The 21,281-nt window shown below is 45.7% G+C and overlaps 2 protein-coding genes and 1 long non-coding RNA gene across 3 annotated transcripts; 2 read left to right on the top strand and 1 right to left on the bottom strand.

The window, feature by feature from the left end:
* Window positions 1–742: 742 nt before the first annotated feature.
* Window positions 743–1,687, top strand: LOC144285293 (olfactory receptor 4D2). The gene has a single exon (XM_077850435.1). The coding sequence runs from the start codon at window positions 743–745 to the stop codon at window positions 1,685–1,687; it is 945 nt and encodes a 314-aa protein (XP_077706561.1).
* An 8,677-nt stretch (window positions 1,688–10,364) lies between these two features.
* LOC144285292 (uncharacterized) lies at window positions 10,365–20,711 on the bottom strand. The gene is made up of 3 exons (XR_013353609.1): window positions 20,604–20,711; window positions 11,251–11,337; window positions 10,365–10,638 (listed from the first exon to the last, which is right to left on the bottom strand). It is a non-coding gene; the product is annotated as an uncharacterized LOC144285292 (long non-coding RNA).
* LOC144285291 (olfactory receptor 4D2-like) lies at window positions 11,945–13,125 on the top strand. Its single transcript, XM_077850434.1, has one exon. It carries the CDS (start codon window positions 11,969–11,971, stop codon window positions 12,911–12,913), a length of 945 nt encoding a protein of 314 aa, XP_077706560.1. The 5' UTR covers window positions 11,945–11,968; the 3' UTR covers window positions 12,914–13,125.
* Window positions 20,712–21,281: the final 570 nt, after the last annotated feature.

Below are 21,281 nucleotides of genomic sequence, written 5' to 3'. Positions count from 1 at the left end.
CAGCAGTCAACACCAGGTACTTAGTAAGCACTGACTGCGAGCAAGGAGGGCCATGAAGAGGCACAGATACGTTGTGAAATTGAGACCGTATGTCCGTAGGATCATACAGGGCTGTATTGTGGAGGGAAAACAGACAACATAAAAAGTTCATTAACGTTATATGATGTGTTAAATATTGTGTGAAGAGGGACCGGTAGAAAAATTTGAGACTGGAAGAAGGAAGGATGTCTTTAGAGGAGGAGATGACACAGAAAGTGATTATCATTTATTTCCAGACACTGTTCTAGAAACTTTGTAGGTATCATTCTACTTAGCCCTCACAAAGTCCCATAATGTATTTTCCGTCCTAACTCAGATAATGACACAGGCCAGAGAGATTAAGTAAATTTAAGGTCAAATCTTAAGGAAATGGAAGACCTGAAATTTGACTGATGTTCTGTTGGCCTCTGAGTGTCCCGTACCCACTATGTCACACCAAGTCTTTGAAGAGCAGGTTGGATAGGTCTCTGGATGGCTTTAAGATATCTCAAGAATGTATATTATACCACCAACTTGTAAGCTCTCTACAGACAAGGCCATTTAATCAGCACATAGTGATATGGTCTACACACAAGATGCCCATCATATAGACCTGGACAACTCAGTTCTGAGCTCCAGAGCACTAAAAAAAGGCAAGTAGTGACTTCTTGCATCAATGCCTGTGGTTCAGATTCTTTAGGTGTATGGACTTCTCCATACCACCATGGAGCCAGAGAACCTCACGTGGGTATCAGAATTTGTCTTCTTGGGACTCTCCCAGACTCAAGAGCTCCAGCTTTTCCTGTTTCTGGTGTTCTTGTTTGTCTACACCACCACTGTCGTGGGAAACCTCCTCATCATGGTCACGGTGACCTCAGACACCCGACTCCACACACCCATGTACTTTCTGCTCCGAAATCTGGCTGTGCTGGACCTCTGTTTCTCCTCTGTCACTGCCCCAAAGATGCTGGTGGACTTTCTCTCTGAGAAGAAGACCATCTCCTACCAGGGCTGCATGGCCCAGATCTTCTTCTTTCACTTTCTGGGAGGTGCCATGGTCTTCTTCCTCTCTGTGATGGCCTATGACCGCCTCGTTGCCATCTCCCGGCCCCTCCACTATGTCACCATCATGAACACTCAGCTCTGTGTCCGACTGGTGGTTGCTGCTTGGGTAGGGGGATTTGTGCATTCCATTTCCCAACTGGCTCTGATGCTCCCGCTGCCTTTCTGTGGCCCCAACATCCTGGATAACTTCTACTGCGATGTGCCACAAGTGCTGAGACTTGCCTGCACTGACACGTCCCTTCTGGAGTTCCTCATGATCTCCAACAGTGGGCTGTTGGATATCATCTGGTTCTTTCTCCTCCTGACCTCCTACTCTGTCATCCTGGTGATGCTGAGGTCCCACTCTGGGCAGGCGAGGAGGAAGGCAGCTTCCACCTGTACCACCCACATCGTCGTTGTGTCTATGGTTTTCATTCCAAGCATTTACCTCTATGCTCGGCCCTTCACCCCCTTCTCCATGGACAAGGCTGTGTCCATCAGCCACACGGTCATGACCCCCATGCTCAACCCCATGATCTACACGCTGAGGAACCAGGAGGTGCAGGCAGCAGTGAGGAGACTAGGGAGGCGCCGGCTGCTTTGTAAAAGAGATCTTGGACAATGAGTAGGTCACTTCTCCCTGGCTTGCTTTTCCATTTGTGAAATGGAGGGAGAGCTACTGTTCCTGCTGTCTTCACAGCTTGTGGATACGTTGTGGAGGTCATCACAGAAGTGACTGAGTTCTGAAACTAAGCACCTTACTCTGATTCTTCGGAAAAAGGAACAAGTCCTGTTTGGTGGCTAAGGTTTATGCTGGAGTTCTAAAACTCCTGCTACAGTGAGAAGTTCTCATGGCTCCAGAAAGCCACCCTTCTTTTCTCCTTGGTGGATGGTTTCCCCTTACAAGAAAGGTATATCCCCAGTGAGAGCAGTTCTAGTTTACGTGTTTTCCCAGCCACTTTTGGTCTGTGTCCAAACATGTTAGAGAAAGCACAGGCCTTTGAAGACTTAGCCCTAAACTGGGAGCGCCTGGCCCATTTGTCACCAGACTGGTGACCTCGGAGAGGCCACCTGGCCTCTCTTGAACTCGTGGATTCCTCTGCACAGGACTGGCATGAAGCAATATCTGTCCCAACAATCTCACAGACTTGTTACAAGATTCCAAAAAAATGTGTACGAATATTTTATAAACCTTACATAGAACCTAGGTAAGGATTATTGTCATTGTTATCATTCTGCCTGACAATTCTTCTCTCATCCGATGGGTAGTGTTTTGGGAGTGTTTGGTGGCAATTCCTCAGTCAGTGAGGGGGGCCTGGGGAGGGTGGGAGGGCCATGCAACATGCCCAAGAGTGAAACAGAGAACAGAGAGTGAACATAGATTCAGGGGCATGTCTGCAAGAAAATGTTCTTATTTTTATTCATGATGGATGATTTGAGCTCTTCTATGACAATAAGATGTAATCTCATGGAAGCTTTCTGGAAAACCACACTCTAATTTCTGCCTTCCTGGTGGACGGTTCCCGGTTGTGATGACACCATTCCTCCATAAGAGCTATCTACTGCCTATCTATTTTCCAATACTCTGTTTTGGTGTGAGTCTGGATTGTTGGAAACAGTACAAGATTTCAAGGTTAATCTTTAAATGAGAGCCCTAACCCATCACTTACCAAATTGATGATGACCTGGGATGAAGCACTTGGCCTCATGACTTCTTCTTCAATGAACTTGCTTAAATTATTATCTGACCTCCAAACCTCACACATTTATTGTAAGAATCAAATATAAAAATCATGTGATATAACATCGGGCAAACCATGTAACTAGTTTTTTTCTTTCAGTCTTTTTTCGAGGCTTTTTATTTTCAAATTTGAAAATCTAATGAACGTTCAGAGTATTTCCTCTTTCCATTTTCAGTGTAGTGTAATAATTGTTACAAAAAAGATTATGTGTAAAGTGCATGTGAGTTATAAATCATTATAGCATTATGAAAGCTCCCATAAAGACTACTTGATTCAAGAAATAGAAGTTACCAGTAACTGATACCTACCCACAGGGTCCTCTTCCTCACATTCATTCATTCCTCCCCCAATGAAACCATTTTCTTGAATTTTTTTAAATATTTTATTTATTTATTCATGAGACACACACACACACACAGAGTGAGAGAGAGAGAGAGAGAGAGAGAGAGAGAGAGAGGCAGAGACACAAGCAGAGGGAGAAGCAGGCTCCATGCAGGAAGTCTGATGTGGGACTCGATCCTGGGACTCCAGGATCATGCCCTGAGCTGAAGTTGGCGCTAAACCGCTGAGCCCCCCGGGTTGCCCCATTTTCTTGAATTTTGCATTTGCCGTCTTACTGCTTATAAAACACTTTTATCACTTTTTCACATAATTATTAGTATATTGTTTCGTTTTGCTTTTTTTGAGCTCCCTGAAAATATCCTACTGTATACATAATAAACTGGGAATTGTTTTTTTTTTTTTTCTTCTCAACATTCTATTTTTAATCTTACTTGAGTTGTTTCTGGTTTGTTGTGGGGTTCTTTTGTTGTTGTTTTTTATTTTTTGTTTTTGTTTTTGTTTTTTTGCTATTGCCAACAGTGCTATTTTGAATATTCCTCTATTTGTCCTCAGTTGCTATGTTGAGGAGCTATGGGTTATATACTTTGTAATGGGATTGCTAAGTTTTGAGGTTTCCAAAGCTATAACTTTACAAAATAGTACCAAGTTGTTTTCCAAAATTTTTGTGCCAGATTACACGGTCTTAAGTGGTGTCTTAAGTATTCCCATAGATTCACATTCTTCTAACAGTTGATATTGTCAGAGCTGTTAATTTTTGCCAATTTATTTTATATTAATTTTATATAAATCCAATTAGCCTACATCTAGTACATCATTAGTTTCAGATGTAGTGTTCAGTAATTTATCAGCTGTGTATAACATCCAGAATTTTTGCCAGTTTAGTAGGTAAAAAATATTTCTCTGTAGTCTATAGAAATTTGCATTTCTTTCCTCCCTGATGTTTCTTTCTATGTTTTTATTGCATTCACTTCTCCCATGGATACCTTTTGTTAATTTTTCTTTTGACTCTTTTCTAGTGAATGTAGGAATTCTCATTATCACCTGATTACTGCTCTGTTGTCAGTTGTATCATTGCAATATCTTCTCTATATGTGATGTTAATTTTAACGTAGTCAATGTATCAGCCTTTCATTTTAATATTAACTCTTACTGATACCTAATTAAAAAAAATTGTTTCTCACCCAGAGGATAGAAAGATATCCTATGTATTTTTTTTTTTTACTTAAACATTTATTTAACCTAAAAATTTTGGGGGGTGCCTGGATGACTCTTAAAATTGATTTTAAGCAATTGACCCTTGATATAGGCTCAGGTCATGATCTTGGTCCAGAGTTGGAGCCTCCTGTCAGGCTGCTCACTCAGCAGGAAGTCTGCTCCTCTCCTTCTCCTTCTGCCCCTCCCCCTACTCACAAGTGCACTCTCTTTCGAAAATAAATATTTAAAATTTTTAAAAAATTTCTTGAAAAATTTCAAACTTACAGAAAAGTTCCAAGTATAGTATAAAGGACTCTATTTCCTGACGGCTTGAGGGTAAGTATCCAACATGATGCCCACCATTCCTTAATACACCAACATGCATTTTCTACAAACACATTTTCCTATGATACTGCCATACAGTCATTAACATTAATGCCATAACAACACATTGCTAGAATCCAGTCTTTGTCAAACGTCCCAGTCAAGTCATATGGAAAAAGAATCTGATTCAAAAGTGCATGTTGCATTTCGTTCTCGTGTCTTTTTAGGGTCCTTGAGTCTGGAAGAGCTTCTCCTTGAATTTGGTGATTTTTAGCACTTTCAAAGATAAGGGGCCAGTGATTTTGTACAATGTGCCTTAATTTGGATTTGTCTGATGTTTCATGGTGATTAGATCCAGGCAATGCACTTTCGTGACTTTTTCAGGGACTTCCTAGGAGTCATGCTGTGTTCTTATTGCATCTTATAAGGTGCGAGTGATTTCACTTTGTCCCATTACAATCATCCCATCACTTTGATTACTTGTTAGACTTCTCACGTTCGTTATAACTATCTTTAAAAATAGCAAATATTTTGTCGGGAGGTACTTTGAGACTATGCAATATCTGGTTCCTTAGCAAATTTCTGATTTATTCTTTTGTTTATTTCTATCTGTGTGGACTTATAGTTTCCTTTTTTAAATCAATTGAGTTATAATCTATTATAGCTAGTTGAAGTCTCTCTTAGCTGGCTCCTGTGTTCTTTTTCTTCTTTGAGCACATCCTTACTTTCTCTGCCCCAGTGACATGCCCACGCTTATCTTGCAGTTTCCCCTTCCAGCTCTGGAATCAAGTATTTCTCTAAACAGTCCTGATTCTTTTTGCTGAAGAATGGCTTTTAGGAGCCATTCACTGTTTGGGTGCTGGGCATGCTCACTGCTATTTTTTTTTCTAAGAGTTTTATAGCTTTAGCTTTTACGTTTTCGATCTCCGATCCATTTTGAGTTAATTTTCACATATGGTCTGAGGTAGTAGTCCGGCTTTTTTCTTTTCATGGGATATCCACTTGCCCCAGCACCATTTGTTGAAGAGACTAGTCCCCCCCCCCCCCCATCTAAGAGTCTTTTGAAAATTAATTGACCATAAATTTATGGATTTATGCCTGGACTCTCAATTCTATTCTTTGATTATATATATATATAATATATATATATATATATATATATATATCAAAGTGTTTCTATGGAGGGATGGACCCTTGGAGTTCTCCATTCCACCATTTTCTCTGATATCACTCTGTTCTTAATTTACTAACCTATTCGATTCATTGCCCTCTATACAACCAATCTCCCATATCAGTTCCATTTTCTCCCTCCATATGGGCTTTGGTATCACACTGCAGGGCAGCCCCCAAGGCAGGCAGCTTTCTTATCCTACTCATGCTCCCAAACCTCACATCCCAACATCCATCCCCGCCAGGTGGACCCCATCCTCACGCTGCTTGGTCTCCAACACCTGTGTCAGACCTCTACACAAACATATTTCTTATCCCTTTAAACTGGCTCCGTGCACTGAGCTGTCTCCCCATGGAGACATTGTGCTCACCTTGCTTGAACGCCCACAAAGGGGAGCTGCCAGGAGGGGACACCCAGGCTTTGACAATCCACACTGAGCCCCATCCTGTGGAAACCCTATTCAAACTACGTTTTCAGTCTATATCAGAAGCGATTCTCTCAACTCAATTTTCCAATTCCTCCATTATAGTTTTCATGTCTGTCAATATATTTTGATTTTTGAGAGCTCTTTCTTGTCCTGTTCTTATTTTATGGTTCTTATATATTCTTGCTTCTCTCAAAGGATGCTAATTATAGAAACAGGAGATTTTTTAAAAGTTTTTTTCTGCTTCCCAGGCCATTTCTGTTTTCTTCTCATTCATTTTCTATTTACTTCATGTTTGCTCTTTGTGTTGGTGGTCTTTCTTAAACTCCTGGTGACCTTCATTTATCTACAGGAAGAGTAAGGCAATACAATGCTAATTGCTTCCTCCATGTATAGGTAAAGCTTTCAGACTTCGCTTTAGGGTTCAGGTAGAAACTCGCTATTTGCTGAAGGACCCCCAAGTGTCAACACATAAAGATTTATTTTTCTGAAGATTTTTCTCTAGAGAAAAAAAATCTTGATTTCCTGTCTCTGGCTCAGATGCAAGAATTCTGCACTACACAGAGGTGGGTGATGAGCCTCAGTACCTCTTTGGATAGAGAGATTCCTACCTGACCTCCCTCTCTCATTTATATTACTCGCATTTGAGTTTGTGACCTTTGCTATTATGAATTTTCCGTCAGAGAAACTTTGCATCATTGCCAAGATTCTCTTGCCTCTGGCCCATTACATTCATTCCTGTTCCCAGGTGCTTTATAAGAACATAGCATTGCTCTTGGGGGCCCACCCAATGGTCATCCCCAACCACTTCCCCCGTGATGGTCCCCTAACAGAGGTGTTCACTTTGCCAGAAGACTTAAAAGCTAGGAATGCCCACATGTTCTTATGATCCAGGAAGGACAAATACAACAAAAAATGTGTTTGCCAGGGAGCTTCTGGAAAAGATTTTTCCTCTATGATTAAAGCCAAGAGATCAAAGGCAGAAGGAGAAAGAAACTGCCCGCATCCCTTTCCTCACCTCTAGCCTTTGAATGAGAGTGTATGAGGACATACAGGATGAATGAAGCCATGGAGTCCATCTTGGCTCATGACGGAAAAGCTAAGAGCATCACAGAGTCACTGAAGCAGTATCTTGATATCATTGGGCCGTGGATCCCAGCTGGCTCATTGGCTTTGACTCCCTGATTTTTTTGAATTACCTTTATATCCTCCTCTTTCTTTTCTTGGCTTCCATCTCCTTTCCCTTCTCCTCTCTTCTCTTCACCCTCTTCACATCTTTAAGGGTGTTTGAAGCTGGGATGGGATGACTCAAGAACACAGGTGAAGTTACAGGCCCTTAACTACCCTCATTAAGTCTTTTATGAAGCAAGATGGGGTGCAAAGAAACAAAGGAATGGCTTCCCCTCTGTCTGTTCTCCCCACCTCCCATCTCCCCTCCTCCTGTGGCCAGGGAGGCCTTCATCTGTAGGCCACCCTCCTGCTCATGTCCTCCACTGGCTTCTCATGTCCTGTCAGATTAACTCTAAATTTGTTAACCTGGGTTCTCAAAGCTCTCTAGAGTCTGATCCCTGCCTTCTCTCTAGCCTCACCCCCACCACTTGCCCCGTGCTCTGGCCTTGCTGAGGCACTCAGGGTTCCTGGAGCGTATGCTGTGCCATTTCACTCTGGGCTGCTGTTCTTCCTGCCAGGAACACACTTCTGCCAACATGTGTAAACTGCCCCTTTGTTCAAATGTCACCTCCTCTGGGAAGCTTTCCCCTCGTTCCCAGGAAATGCTAGCTGCTCAGCCCTTTAGCCTTTGAGCTTTCTCCTGATAGAGCTGTTTCCTCTTTGAAATGAGTGCATTCATGTGTTTCTGGGTCTGTTTTCCCCACTAGACTGTGTGTTTGTTGAAAGCAAAATGTAGGTCTTATTTTGGTATCACCAGCACTGTGCATAGAGGTGCCCTGCGCACCCAAACATGCTGTCTGTGCCCTCCTGCTCTTCAGAGAAGATAGCTTCCGCTCATGCTAACAATCTTTCTGAGTTTTCACAATGGGCCAGCTACAAAACTCAAAAACAATAAGCCACAGTGTGATCAATTTTATTTTTATTTTCTCAATTTTTAAAACATAAATTATCCACAATCTCACACTGAGGAGTCGACTTTGGGGTAGAGATGTGGTTTAGTAGACATTTTACAGACATTTATGTTCCTTGAGAGGAGAACTATATAAACTAGAATGTACATGGGCTCTATTATTGAGAGCTAGATCAGAGTCATAAGAAATCAATCTAGGTAATTTAATTACTGTTAATAATGTTACAATTAGTGACGTCTGATAGTTAATGAGATTGGTAAAACCTATTGCCTTCCCCAGCATTAACCCAGACTATTTCTACAAGTGGCTGGATTTTAAAATGGACTAAAACGCTAAATATTGGAAAGAATGAGCTTTTGAAATCTATAGCTCTTATATGGGGAAAACAACCAAAGCTTCGTGTGGTGTTTTTATATGCCAGAGGGACTTCATTTTGTTAAGTATAAATATTTGCACTGGAGAACTCAAACCAATCTGGAAATCTCATGTAGAACAGAGAGCTCTAAGAAATCACAGTTTTTATAGTATACCAAAGTTACAAAGCCAGGTAATTCCAATTCTGACCAGTTCATCATAATAAGAAAACATATGGACTTCCTATACTAGTCCTTGTATAGGAGGAAAGATCTTACTGAATAATACTCATATATATGGAGTACTAGAATTTCATAGATGGTCCAGTAGAATTGGATATGAATGGGGAATCAACTTTGTGGTCTGGTTGGCAAATAAGAGACACAGTTTACAGGGTTCCGCTTTCCAAGGTAGTATACATTTTCCTACCTATGACTTGCCCAAGTTAGGATCAATTAAAATTATTTTTTGAGATATCAAACCAGTGGTGTTGGTGATGCTGTGGGAGAGAACCATCCATGTGCTGTGCTGACAAACTTGAAGTGGTTCTCAAACTGGCCCCAGAGAAGCAACATCAGCATCATCTGAAACCTTCTTAGAAGTGCCAATTCTCAGGTGCCACGCAAGACCTACTAAATCAAGCCTTCTGTATGGGGCTTCTGAGTTTCAACATGCCCTGCACGTGGTTCTAATGCATGCTCAAGTATGTGAACCACTGTTCCATGAAATGGGTCCTTCCAAAAATCCCAGAAATTTGAGTTCTTTTGAAGGGACTCTGTCATTTCTCATCTTGGCCTCCTAATCCTATATGTCACGAATCTCTCCAATTTTCAGTGTCCTTGGTAGGGTTTCTGTTTGTGTATTGCACCCAAGGCAGATCTCTCAAACAGTGTTTTGAAAGACTTAGCGACTTCTTAACAACTCCCATTGCTCCGTTGCCCCCAGAGGGGATCATTCCAGTTCTGCTTCCTCAGCCCATCCAATAGTTTCTCCCTGAGGATAGGCCCTCTTCCCCAGGGTCATGCCCATGAGGATGAGGACGCATGTGAGGAGACTGATGGTCTCCTCACCTGCTGATAGGTCAGCAGTAATTGGGTTCTTGAAAACACCTGCGGAGCGGGGGGCGCAGGGTGGGGGTGGTGGCCAGGATAAATAGGTGACAGACTTGAAGGTAGTAAATCTAAAGTGTGAGGAGACCCCCTGGAAGTAATTCAGGGGGAAGTTGCTGTTAAAACAGCAGCTTCCGGTTACATGTAAGACTCAGTAATTTTAGCAACTGGACATAGAACCAGCCTTCTGAGGTAGGGGCTGGGGATGAGTAACGTCACTCGAAAACTCTCCATGTAATCAATTACTTCTTGATACGGTACTTTGACAACAGTCATTGAGATATGTGTATCAGAGTGGCTGTATCTGGTTCTGGGGTTACTAATATATGGAAATTATAATGTCGGTTGATGGGAGAAGATGGAACAAATAAATGATGATAAACCTATAACCGAGGTGTTTTAAAATATTACAAGAAGCCCAAGAAATGGGAATTAGTTCTGTAGGGCAGAAGGGGCTAGATGAGCGCCAGACAGGGTGAGGTCCAAGTATTTTCTAAGTCAGAGAAGGTAGCAAACAGAATTCGACGAACCGCACATGGAAATAAGCAAATAGGTGGCATGTTTAAGAAACTACAGTCCGTTAAAGAGCCAGTGGTCCTCAGGGGCAGAGATCCTGATTAGAAAGGCAGGCACAGGCTTTGTTTTGACGGCCCACAGGACAGGCTGAGTGCATGCTGTATGCACAAATGCAAGCAGGTGTTTCCACTATGACGGGATCTACAAAGTGTTTGGCTCCTAAGGAACGCTAGCGAGCGCGCGGAGCCCCACTGCGAGAACGGGAGAGGCCCCTGACCAGGTCCAGGTAGGCCTCCGGGACAGCCGTGCAGAAGGTGGACTGGAGGGAGAGCAAATGGATGTGAGACATAAGAAGAGAGAGACCTCTATTGGATAGTGGGCTGCAGCGGCAGGTGAGAGAGGATGGGAGAGGCTGCCCCCACCCCCTGACCCCCGAACCCTGTCCCCCTCCATTTCTCCTACTCCATCACCTCCTTCTCCAGCTTTGGCTCTTTCTCTCCCTCCCCTGCCCGCCCCCTCCCATTTCCCTTCCTTCACCTGCTCTGTTCCTCCCCCTCCCTCCCTCTTCTTCCTTTAGTTCCTCCTCAATTTCCCCATCTATTTCTGCAACATTTTCCTTTCTCCTCTGCCTGTGGATTCAGTACCATCTTCTGAAATTGCAGTACTTCCTTTTGGAAGAGTTGCATCTTCTTCAAACAATATCTTCATCATCTGTTACTCAATGTAATGGGAGTCCCGTATTCCTCTGCTTCTTGGGTCGCCTATGTTCTGGGGAGCCTCACCAAGTAAGGGAACACCTACACTAAGGGGTGGAGAAAACTGGATATCCCCCGCACCTAACCATGTCCCAGGGGCTCCCAGAGGCTCACTGCACCACCCTGCCCACCCTGTAGCCACTCACCCAACCCAGCAGTCAACACCAGGTACTTACTAAGCACCGACTGCGAGCAAGGAGGGCCATGGAGAGGCACAGATACGTTGTGAAATTGAGACCGTATGTCCGTAGGATCATACAGGGCTGTATTGTGGAGGGAAAACAGACAACATAAAAAGTTCATTAACATTATATGATGTGTTAAATATTGTGTGAAGAGGGACCGGTAGAAAAATTTGAGACTGGAAGAAGGAAGGATGTCTTTAGAGGAGGAGATGACACAGAAAGTGATTATCATTTATTTCCAGACACTGTTCTAGAAACTTTGTAGGTATCATTCTACTTAGCCCTCACAAAGTCCCATAATGTATTTTCCATCCTAACTCAGATAATGACACAGGCCAGAGAGATTAAGTATATTTAAGGTCAAATCTTAAGGAAATGGAAGACCTGAAATTTGACTGATGTTCTGTTGGCCTCTGAGTGTCCCGTACCCACTATGTCACACCAAGTCTTTGAAGAGCAGGTTGGATAGGTCTCTGGATGGCTTTAAGATATCTCAAGAATGTATATTATACCACCAACTTGTAAGCTCTCTACAGACAAGGCCATTTAATCAGCACATAGTGATATGGTCTACACACAAGATGCCCATCATATAGACCTGGACAACTCAGTTCTGAGCTCCAGAGCACTAAAAAAAGGCAAGTAGTGACTTCTTGCATCAATGCCTGTGGTTCAGATTCTTTAGGTGTATGGACTTCTCCATACCACCATGGAGCCAGAGAACCTCACGTGGGTATCAGAATTTGTCTTCTTGGGACTCTCCCAGACTCGAGAGCTCCAGCTTTTCCTGTTTCTGGTGTTCTTGTTTGTCTACACCACCACTGTCGTGGGAAACCTCCTCATCATGGTCACGGTGACCTCAGACACCCGACTCCACACACCCATGTACTTTCTGCTCCGAAATCTGGCTGTGCTGGACCTCTGTTTCTCCTCTGTCACTGCCCCAAAGATGCTGGTGGACTTCCTCTCTGAGAAGAAGACCATCTCCTACCAGGGCTGCATGGCCCAGATCTTCTTCTTTCACTTTCTGGGAGGTGCCATGGTCTTCTTCCTCTCTGTGATGGCCTATGACCGCCTCGTTGCCATCTCCCGGCCCCTCCACTATGTCACCATCATGAACACTCAGCTCTGTGTCCGACTGGTGGTTGCTGCTTGGGTAGGGGGATTTGTGCATTCCATTTCCCAACTGGCTCTGATGCTCCCGCTGCCTTTCTGTGGCCCCAACATCCTGGATAACTTCTACTGCGATGTGCCACAAGTGCTGAGACTTGCCTGCACTGACACATCCCTTCTGGAGTTCCTCATGATCTCCAACAGTGGGCTGTTGGATATCATCTGGTTCTTTCTCCTCCTGGCCTCCTACTCTGTCATCCTGGTGATGCTGAGGTCCCACTCTGGGCAGGCGAGGAGGAAGGCAGCTTCCACCTGTACCACCCACATCGTCGTTGTGTCTATGGTTTTCATTCCAAGCATTTACCTCTATGCTCGGCCCTTCACCCCCTTCTCCATGGACAAGGCTGTGTCCATCAGCCAAACGGTCATGACCCCCATGCTCAACCCCATGATCTACACGCTGAGGAACCAGGAGGTGCAGGCAGCAGTGAGGAGACTAGGGAGGCGCCGGCTGCTTTGTAAAAGGGATCTTGGACAATGAGTAGGTCACTTCTCCCTGGCTTGCTTTTCCATTTGTGAAATGGAGGGAGAGCTACTGTTCCTGCTGTCTTCACAGCTTGTGGATACGTTGTGGAGGTCATCACAGAAGTGACTGAGTTCTGAAACTAAGCACCTTACTCTGATTCTTCGGAAAAAGGAACAAGTCCTGTTTGGTGGCTAAGGTTTATGCTGGAGTTCTAAAACTCCTGCTACAGTGAGAAGTTCTCATGGCTCCAGAAAGCCACCCTTCTTTTCTCCTTGGTGGATGGTTTCCCCTTACAAGAAAGGTATTTCCCCAGTGAGAGCAGTTCTAGTTTACGTGTTTTCCCAGCCACTTTTGGTCTGTGTCCAAACATGTTAGAGAAAGCACAGGCCTTTGAAGACTTAGCCCTAAACTGGGAGCCCCTGGCCCATTTGTCACCAGACTGGTGACCTCGGAGAGGCCACCTGGCCTCTCTTGAACTTGTGGATTCCTCTGCACAGGACTGGCATGAAGCAATATCTGTCCCAACAATCTCACAGATTTGTTACAAGATTCCAAAAAAATGTGTACGAATATTTTATAAACCTTACATAGAACCTAGGTAAGGATTATTGTCATTGTTATCATTCTGCCTGACATTTCTTCTCTCATCGAATGGGTAGTGTTTTGGGAGTGTTTGGTGGCAATTCCTCAGTCAGTGAGGGAGGCCTGGGGAGGGTGTGAGGGCCATGTAACATGCCCAAGAGTAAAATAGAGAACAGAGAGTGAACATAGATTCAGGGGCATGTCTGCAAGGCCCTAATAGCTTACTGCAATCTCTACCTCCTAACCCGATTTTCAGACTGCACACTTCTTGCAAATTGAGTGGGGAAGATCTGATCATTTACTCATTTATTCATTTTTGTATACATACATTTGAGGCCTGCTGTAGTACTTTGTGTGTAGACCGTGCTCTCTAGCAGTGTGCTATTTCTCTTTATCCCCACCTCTTTTTCCCTCTCTCCCTCCCTACGTTGATTTCTGCCAGTTCAGTCTTTCCATCCACGTGGGCCAGTTTACTGGTGTTCCTTGCTTTCTCTCTTCCTGGACCTCATTGCCACACATCTATCATGTATTTCCTTCATTCTCATGCTGGGGCTTTGGGGTCAGGTTGTTCAGGAGACTTGATGAGAAAGGTTATGGTAACAGTTGCAAGGGGCTGTGACCTTTGCCACTTTCAATAAAAAGAGGAGGTTTAAAGTCCTCCCTGAAGTCGTGTATTGTGGGAATAAGAAGCTGTCAGACAGACACAGCTGGTCTCTCCTCTTTTCTGCCTTCCTTTTGTCCTTAAGAGTCACCTTGTATATGACTCAGAGCCTCAGCCTGAAAACCAGACCTTCCCATTCTGCCTTCTGCAGTCAACTAGCTCAGTGTCTCAGGTTCAAATTCCAAAGCCCTATGAAAATAATCTGATGGGCTGAGGTTGGGTCACATGTGGCTGAGAGGATGTGCTGGTCATGTGACATAAGCATGGGCATTGAGGTCCATCCCTCCAGCAGATATTGTGGTTGAGAGTTGTTCCCAGAGAAGGAGCACGTGGGTGGACAGATTCCCCTCCCAGATATGTTTGCCATAAAAGGCCCAAGCAGAGTATTCCTTAAATGACACCATCCAAGGAACTTGTAATTATTTATGTCTAGACATTCATGTTTTTGTTCATCCATTAAACAACCATTAAACAAGTATTTACTGAGTGTTTCCAATTTAGTTTTTCTGTCCCACCTGCCCTCTGTATCCCTAGGTTCTTAGGAAAACTGACTTCGTTTTGGTTGAACCAAGAGAAGAAAGGACAGGACCATGAGGATGCAGGGAGTCCTCAGAAGAGTATGCAATAGTCTTTGCATGTGTCCAATGCAATAGGAACCAGGAACAACTAGTTGCTGAGGGAGCTGAGATTGAGGGAGAGCTAAAAGTGGGAGAGGAAGCAGGTGGGCCATGAAGGACAATGATGCAACCCATAGAGCTCCCTATAGCCATGTCTCCTGCATCTCCTGGATGCTGGGCCACACCAAGGAAAGGGAAGAGCATGCCCAATCAGGCCATACGTCATTCTTTCTCAGTGGAAAAGTTAAAACCATAAAACTGACTAAAGGTGCTTCAGTAAGTACCATGCCTGGGCAACTTTAAACAATATCAAAGCTAAAATTCTCCCTGCCAAGTGGGTTATTCCCAACACCCTGCCCTTCATGAAACTGGGGTGTGTGTGTGTGCATGAGATATGGGGGGGACCCTGAAAAGTGGGGAAAGAATTAAGAACTAAAGAGGTGAGAAATCAGTGGCCTTATGGAGGAGAGTGTGAGCAGTGAAAAGAGAGGACCTCATGCTCTCTCTGATTCTGTACTGATGTCAATAAAACAGCAAGGCTGTGGGGATGACCTCTGAGATGAAGGTCAGGGGGGGAAGAAGAGGTCGAACTGTAACCCTGTCTCCCATGACAGGGAATGTGCCTCAGGAAGCCTCTTGCAGCCCTCCCAAGAATGTGGATATGGGGCCCACAGGCCCCTGGGTTTGTCCTATGGTATGAATGGACAGAGGAGCCACAAAGACCAGGAGACCCACTGCCTTGCAGTGAGAACTCTCATAAGGAAAAGACACGTCATTTCCTCCTCTCCACAGGAGGTGTTGGAAAGAGGAAGGAAGGAGTGTAAGGAGGTAGATAAGTAATAAATGGACAAATAAATAATCTTATGAATAGAGACTATAAAGGAAATTCATGGAGTACTGTGACTGGTGGGGGGGGGCAATATTATAAGATGTGGTTGAGGAGGAATCTCTGAGAAGGGGACATTTGAGCAAAGATCTGGATAGTGAGGAGCCAGTCAGGCCAGATCCAGGTGATGGGCAAGCATTCTAGATAGAAGAAACAGTGAATGCAAAGGTCCTGAGGTAAAAATGAACTTGGTGGCCAAAGGGAAAATAAAAGAGAGTGTAAGTGGAGTGTGATGAACAGAGGATCTTGGTAGGAGAGGAGCTCTTAGATGTTGTATTAATTATCTACTGCTGCATAACAAATCAACCCCAAACCCAGCAGCTTGAAACTCGTAGTCCTGTATTATCTCTCACAAGTTCCATGGGGCGAGGAGTTCTGGAAAGCCATGGCAGAGGCAACTTAACTTTGTTTCTTGGGCCTTGGCTGCAAGACTAAAAGGTGAAGGGTAGAATCATTTGAGTTTCACTCTCTCCCATGTCTGGCTGTTGATGTTGGTGTCAGTTGGGTACCTGGGTGGGGCAGTTGACTGGCCTACCCATGTAACCTGGGCTCTCTCACAACATGGTAGCTAGGTTCCAAGGACATGTGTCCTGGGACAGACAGCCAGGTGGAAGTGGTAGCCTTTCTACCATGTAGTCTCAGAAGTCACAGAGCATCTCTACCACATTCTCTTAGACAGAAGTAAGCCACCCAGGGCAGTCCACGTTCCAAGGAGGGAATTAAATTCTATCTTTTGAATGAGGAGTGTCAAAGAATTTGTAGATATATTTTTAAGTTACTATGGATGCGTAGATAAGAGCCAGATAAGGAGAGAGCCTGAATTGTATTCTAAATGCAGTAAGTCTTTGGAAGGTTTGAATGGAGGTTGGGGTGGTAGCATGATCTAATTTATATTTTAAAAGGTCATGTTGAGGAGCACCTGGGTGGCTCAGTGGTTGAGCATCTGCCTTTGGCTCAGGTCATGATCCCATGGTCCTGGGATCCAGTCCTGTGTCAAGCTACCTGTGGAGAGTCTGCTTCTCCCTCTGCTTATGTCTCTGCCTCTCTCTGTGCCCCTCATGAATAAATAAATAATTTTTTTTTAAAAAAAGGTCATGTTGGCTGCCAGGCAGAGAATGAGTTATAGAGGTCAGACCTGGTAGAGGAGGTTAAAAATTCAATGTGTAGAAAAGAGACCAATTCAAGTTCAAGTTCTGCACTAACTAGCTGTCTCCTTAGGAAAGTCTAACAAAGGACTTAGGAGTACCCTTTCACATTTCCATGAGGGTGTACCTAGCTAGGGCTTTTCCTTCCTCAGACCTGCAGGGGGCAATGTTTGTTTCATGTCTCTCCTGTTTTTGCTCACCACCATATAACCCTAGGGCCTCGCACAGGACCTAGCATGGGAAGGCTCGCCACAAATATTTGTTGAAAGAATAAATGAGCAAATAATATCGTAAATATTGGTCCTTGGCAGCAGATCTCTCTGACCTTCTGGTTCTGGAGTTTATCCACCAACCCAATACCCCCTCAGCAATAGAGCTGTGTCAGGGAGGAACACTGGGAGAACATCTGACTCCATCTCTTCTGGCTAATTAGAAAGGACGAATACCCACCATTTGCTTCAACAGGGATGGAACTGGAAGGTATTACGCTGAGTGAAGTAAGTCAATCAGAGAGGGACAATCTGATGATTCACTCATACGGGGAATAGAAGAAATAGTGAAAGGGATTACAAGGGAAAGGAGGGAAAATGAGTGGGAAAAATTAGAAAGGATGACAAAACATGAGAGACTCTCAACTGTGGGAAATGAACAAGGATAGTGGAAGGGGAGGTGGGCAGGGTATGGGGTAGCTGGGTGACAGGCACTGAGGAGGGCACTTGATGGCATGAGCACTTGGTGTTGTATATATGTTGGCAAATCGAACTTCAATTTCAAAAATGGAAAAATAAGAAACAGCCAAGGAAAGACCAGAACAGGGCTTCTGGTTGCCCCTATTAATAGTCATGTACTCATTACCATCTGGCAAAACAAACAAATAGGTGCTTTCAATATTTAAAATAAAACTATTACCTTATTTTTAAAAAAAAAAGAAGAAAGGGTTTGGCTAGTAGGCTTTCTGCCCTGGACATTGGGTGCTGGTTCTAGCCACTTCCAGTGCTGCCAAGGACTGGAACCACCCCCAGGCTCATCACCCCCACCAAAGATGCTGGGAAGGCTGTGACGGGGAGGGTAGGGGTAAAATCTGCACAGTCTTACAAGTTGTTGTTTGCGTTTAAAAAAAAATTTTTTTTTTTTTTAAGTAATCTCAACACCCAGCATGGGACTCAAACCCACAACCTGGAGATCAAGAATCAGATGCTCTACCACGGAGCCAGCCAGGTGCCACCCAAGTCATTGTTTGCATTTTTAAAACTTCTAAATTATAAATGTCCCAAGCAAGAGACTATTGCATTCAACAGGGTGTCTAAATTTCTACAACTTTCAGGCATTTATTCTTTCTAGAGGTATTGAGATGCCAAGATGCAAAAATGGATCAGTGTGGGCCCTTTTTTGTGGAGAGACTGTTTTGGGTTTTTATTTACAGTGTGAGGCCAAGGGGGCTGAGGGAGTGTGCAGCCCTCCCTCTTAGGCTCTGGGAGCCAGCCCCTACCTCTTTCTGTGCTCCTCCCTGCCCCCCCTTACTCCAGAGTGGCTTCCATTCCTCCCACACATTGGGGCAGCCACCACAGCAGCTTCACCCAGCAGGGAGCCTGGTCAGTACAGGTGGGCAGCCAGCCTGGCCTGTCAGACTGTCCTCAAGTCCTACTCAGGGGCCACCAGGCCTGCCTGTGTGCTCAGGCGCAGGTCACCTTCACAGTCTGTCACACCTGTGCCCTTAGAAGCTCGGGAAAGAAGGAAGCAGCTGGTAGAGTAAGACCCAGATTGAGATCCCCTCCCTGGCTCCAAGACCATGACAAGTTTTCTCTCTACTTCAACAATAAAACTGAGTTCTTAGAGGCAGCACCTGCCTCATAGGGCTATAGCGAAGACTCAAGTGAGCATAGTAAAGCACAGAGCCCAGGCTGGCAAATGACAAGGACAATAAACCATACTACGCCAGCTGTAGTCCTCCCTCTGGAACTGGTACTTCCTAGCCTCAGTGACTGCACAAGTGGCAGAGCTCTGCGGGTCATATGCCCCACTGAGCCCTCTCACTCACTATATTGCTGATTCAAAGCAGGGTCTGCTTTGTCTGAAAGTCCACAATCCTTCTTCCCTGCCCGCAGCCCTTGCCCCTGGGAGTTTTCAGTCCAATGGAGGAGGTGAGGTACAGCTCCCACACACATAATGCCAAGGCAGGAAAGAGAAAGGAAGAGCGCTGGCCCTCGGCTGACCCCCGCCCCCTAATCTGGACCCACGCATCTCCCAAGCGCTCACCAGAGATTGCTCCTGTCTTCTGAACATTCCCCCTTATTGCTGACTTTACTAGAAGATCAGAGAGATCAAGCCCTCACTCAAGGTCACAGAGCCAGTGTGAAGCAGGCCTCCAGGCTAGCTCTCCAAGGCCCCACAGTGAGTTTTCTCCAGCCTTGTCCAGGACAGTCTTCAGCTCTGGAGCACACGTATATGCACGTGCACATACTCCTGGCCTGACCTGGCCTCTGGCGCAGTGTGGAGCCACTACAGTTTGAGTCAAGCCCTGCACCCTGCAGACCTGTGTTCTTATCATGAGAATAGGACCAAAGACCCCATTCCCAGAAACCCCTGGGAACAGGAGCAGGCCCAGCAGGCCCCAAGCCCTGTTCCACAGCAGCTGTTTCCATGGGGGCCGTTGGGGCTGAGCAGATAAAGAGATCCAATCAGGCCTGTGGCCAGCAGCTCCATCATAGCTGGTGGACGGTTCTTATGAAAGTGCTTGCAGAATCTTGAGGTTTTGAGATGGCCAGGGGAGGGTGGGTGGGAAGGTTCTTGGGTATTATTGTAGCTAAAAGGTGCCAGAGAGGGAAGGCTCCTTTCTGGTCCAGGGTCTGGGCCACAACAGCACCCAGTAACCCAGAGCTGGCCCAGCCCAGGGAGACCAATGCCACTGACCAGGGGTACCAGGTCCTAAAAGATGAAGAGGAGCAGATCCATTCCCTGGCCCAAGAGCTATGACGGGCAAGGTCACAGCTGATCCCTCCATTCCACAAACACTTATTATTAAGGCTTTATACCAGGCATTGTGTTAGGTGCTGTGGCTACAGTGAGCAACAGAACAGGCACACACAGACCTTTAGGGAGTTGGAGCTTAATCAGATCCAACCACAAAAATACACGTGTAGTTACAATGATGTCACGTTCTATGAAAGGAACTGTAAGAGCAGGAAACAGGACAGCCCAGCCACCTGAGTCCTGGCCGGTGGGGCCATGGCAGGCAAGGCTCCCTATAGGTGGGACCTGAGGGTCAGTAGGAATCACCAGACACAAAAGAAGGGCCTTCATGGTTGAAACCCACAGCAGGTAGACACAGGCCTGCTGTAGGAGCAGGAAGCCAGTGGGTTTAGAGGGTAAAGAATAGAGGAGATAGGGCTCCGGGGGTGGGGGGAGGTGGCAGGAGCCTGACCGTGTGAGCCCGGGGGCTCCTTTCCTTAGGGGACGGCATATGGAGGTCCAAGACAAGTCAGCAAAGGGGACAGAATGCTTACGGGACCAGTGGTGCCAAGTCCCCCAGGAGCCTCATACTCCCATGGCCGTCAGGGAGGGAGGGGGAGCAGGTGAAGGGCTGACCCACAGGATACCCTTACCCTTGCTCTGGCCCCCTTCTTCCCAGTCCCCACCAGCCTCTCCTCCCGTCACCCCAGGATGTCTCTTTGGTGAGTCTCAAACAAATCCCTCCCTCCTGTGTGGCTCAGTCTTAGGCTCTCATGTTGCCCATTTCATTTTCAGAGGAAGAGCTCTCCTGCATAAGTCCCCAGTCTCTAGGTCCAAGGAGGCCGCAGCCTGTAAAGAGCCTTACCCATCCCCAGCAGCGAGTTCTGGACTCCACATACGGAGGGAAGAACTCACCCATGCCTTGGAGGGAGCCAAGCTTCCCAAACACCCAACCCTGGGTGTAGGTGGGTGGGGCATCCCACTGTGACATCCTCTGCAAGTGGCCTCCATGCTTAGTTGGCTGTCCATCCTCATGTCCTTTGATGTACCCACTCCAACTGCCCCCAGCACAGGTTCCTGCCCTCCCAGGCTCATACTGGGAATAGTCATGGGGCCCACCTAGCACCCACCTAAGGCTCTATATCACTGCCAGTGTGGTTCCCTAACCCCTGCCACACCCCAACTAACTGGCCTATCAGGCTCAAGATCCTGGGAGTGCCAGACTGCCACCTGGAGCAGGAAGGAGAGACCCCCACTGGGTGGGGGAGGGGACATGTCCTCCTTTCCAGGGTGGAAGAGGGTATGGAGTTAAGCTGGGACACAACACAGTTCACTCGTGTTCCACGAACATTTCTGAACACTGGCCACGGGCCCGGCCAGTGCAAGGTGCTAGGTACACAGCTGTAAATGAGATCAGGTGTGGGGCCCCCAAAGGACTCAGGGGCCAGCCCAGGAGGTGGACATGGTGAGAGTGTGGCCTTCGGTTCACAGCCTGATATGTGCTGAGAAAAGCATCAGTGCTCTGCTGATATAACCCGGACTG

Source organism: Canis aureus, chromosome 16 (assembly GCF_053574225.1).
Source record: "Canis aureus isolate CA01 chromosome 16, VMU_Caureus_v.1.0, whole genome shotgun sequence".
NCBI classification, from domain to species: Eukaryota; Metazoa; Chordata; class Mammalia; order Carnivora; family Canidae; genus Canis; species Canis aureus.
This window is presented reverse-complemented; position numbering and strand designations above follow the sequence as displayed.

What these genes read in the sequence shown, in the direction of transcription:
- LOC144285293 (XM_077850435.1), top strand. Translation starts at nt 743, where the DNA reads ATGGAGCCAGAGAACCTCACGTGGGTATCAGAATTTGTCTTCTTGGGA.
- LOC144285291 (XM_077850434.1), top strand. Translation starts at nt 11,969, where the DNA reads ATGGAGCCAGAGAACCTCACGTGGGTATCAGAATTTGTCTTCTTGGGA.